This window comes from Olea europaea, unplaced genomic scaffold (assembly GCF_002742605.1).
Source record: "Olea europaea var. sylvestris unplaced genomic scaffold, O_europaea_v1 scaffold13908, whole genome shotgun sequence".
Taxonomy (NCBI): Eukaryota; Viridiplantae; Streptophyta; class Magnoliopsida; order Lamiales; family Oleaceae; genus Olea; species Olea europaea.
This window is the reverse complement of record NW_019231430.1, coordinates 450-2,881: the sequence shown is the minus strand read 5'-3', so window position 1 is coordinate 2,881 and position 2,432 is coordinate 450. Positions and strand designations below refer to the sequence as shown.

The window sequence follows — 2,432 nt, the reverse complement described above, 5'->3', positions numbered from 1 at the left end:
GTAATACAATTTTCTTTCCCCCAAACAGAAAGCTGTACGTGTTGGTATATCCATCATGCAACGAGTGCCTATCAAACTGCCACAACCTCCCTAACAGTAAATGACACACATCCATCTCTACTACATCACATAAAACCTGATCTTTGTAGGTAGGTCCAATTGAGAAGCTGATTCGAGCACGTTGAGACACTTCTACGTCATTGCCTCTCTTCAGCCAGGTTAATTTGTACGGTTTGGGATGTTTCTCAGTCTGCAAACCCAACTTCTTAAAGACCTCCTCAGCTACCACATTCTCGCAACTACTAGAATCAATAACAAATTTACATACCTTCCCTCCAACAGTACATGTCGATTGAAAGATATTGTTACGCAACCAATTAGTGTTAGTCTCCAAGGGAGTCAGGAAACTCCTCCTCACCACCAGTGCCTAACCCACATCACCAACCACAAACTCTTTCTCTTCTGTTGCATCTTCTACGCCTTCACTGTCAAATACATGTGGACCTTCATAATCGTCATTCTCCTCATCCACAAAGGGTCCCTTGCGCGGATTTTTGGGGCACTCAGACTGCCTATGGCCTGTAATTCCGCATCCAAAACAATGAATACCAACCCCAGGACGTGTTAGTTGTTGGACAGGATTTGTTCTAGGATGACCAGATTGAGTAGGATTACCAGGACGTGTCACCTGCTATTGTGGGTTACTGGAAGAACTCCCTACAATGAAAGGACTAGTAGTTCTCGTAGACTGTTGCTTCTCTATCTGTATTGCCCTCTGATGTGCTTCAGAAACTGTCACAGGATCAAACATATTGAGAGTATCCTGTATTTGGGGACAAAGACCACCCACGTACCGTGACACCAACTGCTCCTCCGTCTCCATCATCTCGTTCCTCGTAACCAACATATAAAAATTCATGGTATAATCACTAACCATTTTCCCACCTTGACGCAGATTCTGCAGTTGTTGGTACATGGCCTGCACATACTTGTAAGGCGAAAACTGTTTCTTCATATGCTTCTTTAATTTGTCCCACGATGCAAGCTTGGGTTTTCCTAGCCTGGATCTCATCACTTTAGTCTGCTGCCACCACGCCGCTGCTCGCCTACGGAGCCTCGTCGCAACGAGAGGCACACATTTATTGACAGGAACCCATTTAAACTCCAAGATCTCATCCACTGCAATCACCCGATCCAAGAATTCCTCTGGACTCAACCCACCATGAAATTCTGGAATATCAACCTTAAATCCTGATTCTCAATGTCGGTTGTCTTCCTGATCACCCCTTCTCCTGCGTACTGGCAGATCCAATGGTTGTTCAAGTGGTGCAAACGGATTCTCATCATCGGAATCCTCAAAATGTTGGGCTGCAAGCGCAGGTTGCTGCGGCATAAGCACAGCGATCTGCTGTGTCAGCAATTCCACTTGCTGACTTAACTATGCGATTTCATCACGTCTATGTACCTCCTCTACCGGGGCATCACGGGCTTCAGGACGTCTCCTTGGCGGCATGGTGAAGGAACGATTTTGACTCTGATACCAACTGACGTAGCGGAAGATGAACAATCACAAAATGAGAAAACTCTCAAGGAAAATTTTATTGAATTCAATAACTGAAGTCTCAAAGGGCTTATAACGCCTTAAATAGAAAAAAAACCTAGCAAAATTCGAAAAATAGAATAAAAAGATATTTTTTCAAAAATAGAAAAATATGAGATAACTACTAAGATGAAAAATCCTTATTTTTAGGATCATCCCCCAACAAACGAAATAGAAATCCGAATTTTATAGAAAAAGATATTGCAAAAACAAAAATTACCATAAACAATAAAAACGCCTAAATGAGGGCCTAAACGGTGGATTTTGCCCAAAATTGGCCTTGCATCAGGGCTAAAGGCGCTGAGTTTTATTCATTGACTCGATTCTGATCGAATTAGACTAGCAATTCGCCAAAAACGAACCAACCCGAAGTTATCATGAAATTAAAAAAAAAAAAGCATTATTTTGCCTTGCGACGATCCCATTTCATCATAAACTCTAATCCCTTATGCACTTCATCAGAATCCATCTTTAAGATGAAAAGAAATAAATAAGTGCTTTTAAGCAAGACTAAATCGATAGATAAGTCTAAAACAGTTACTCACTTAAGATATATTTGACAGATGGTATAAGACAAAAATAAGGATTAATATAAGCGTATGCAACGTTTAGTACAAATAGTGACATGATATTACTTTATAAGGTCAATATTTTATGCTTGACGATGTTGTAACATTCTAGAATTAGTACCGAATTTTCTATCCTATGTGCTTGACCTATATGTACAAGTCATCATCGTTAAATTTTCTTTTCTTAAAATGTGTTAAAAGAGAAAAAGATTAGTTGTGAGGTAGTTGTAAACCAAATAAATCTCCCCTTTCATTTCAATCAT

General features: G+C 40.3%; 1 protein-coding gene across 1 annotated transcript; it reads right to left on the bottom strand.

Moving 5' to 3' along the window:
- Nucleotides 1-7: 7 nt before the first annotated feature.
- LOC111375615 lies at nucleotides 8-1,544 on the bottom strand (the record flags this gene model as incomplete). The annotated part of the gene is made up of 5 exons (XM_022998466.1): nucleotides 8-333; nucleotides 433-579; nucleotides 706-1,230; nucleotides 1,285-1,384; nucleotides 1,466-1,544. Coding segments are annotated over 5 exons (1,177 nt in total), but the record flags the coding sequence as incomplete, so codon positions are not given.
- Between the last annotated feature and the right edge of the window lie 888 nt (nucleotides 1,545-2,432).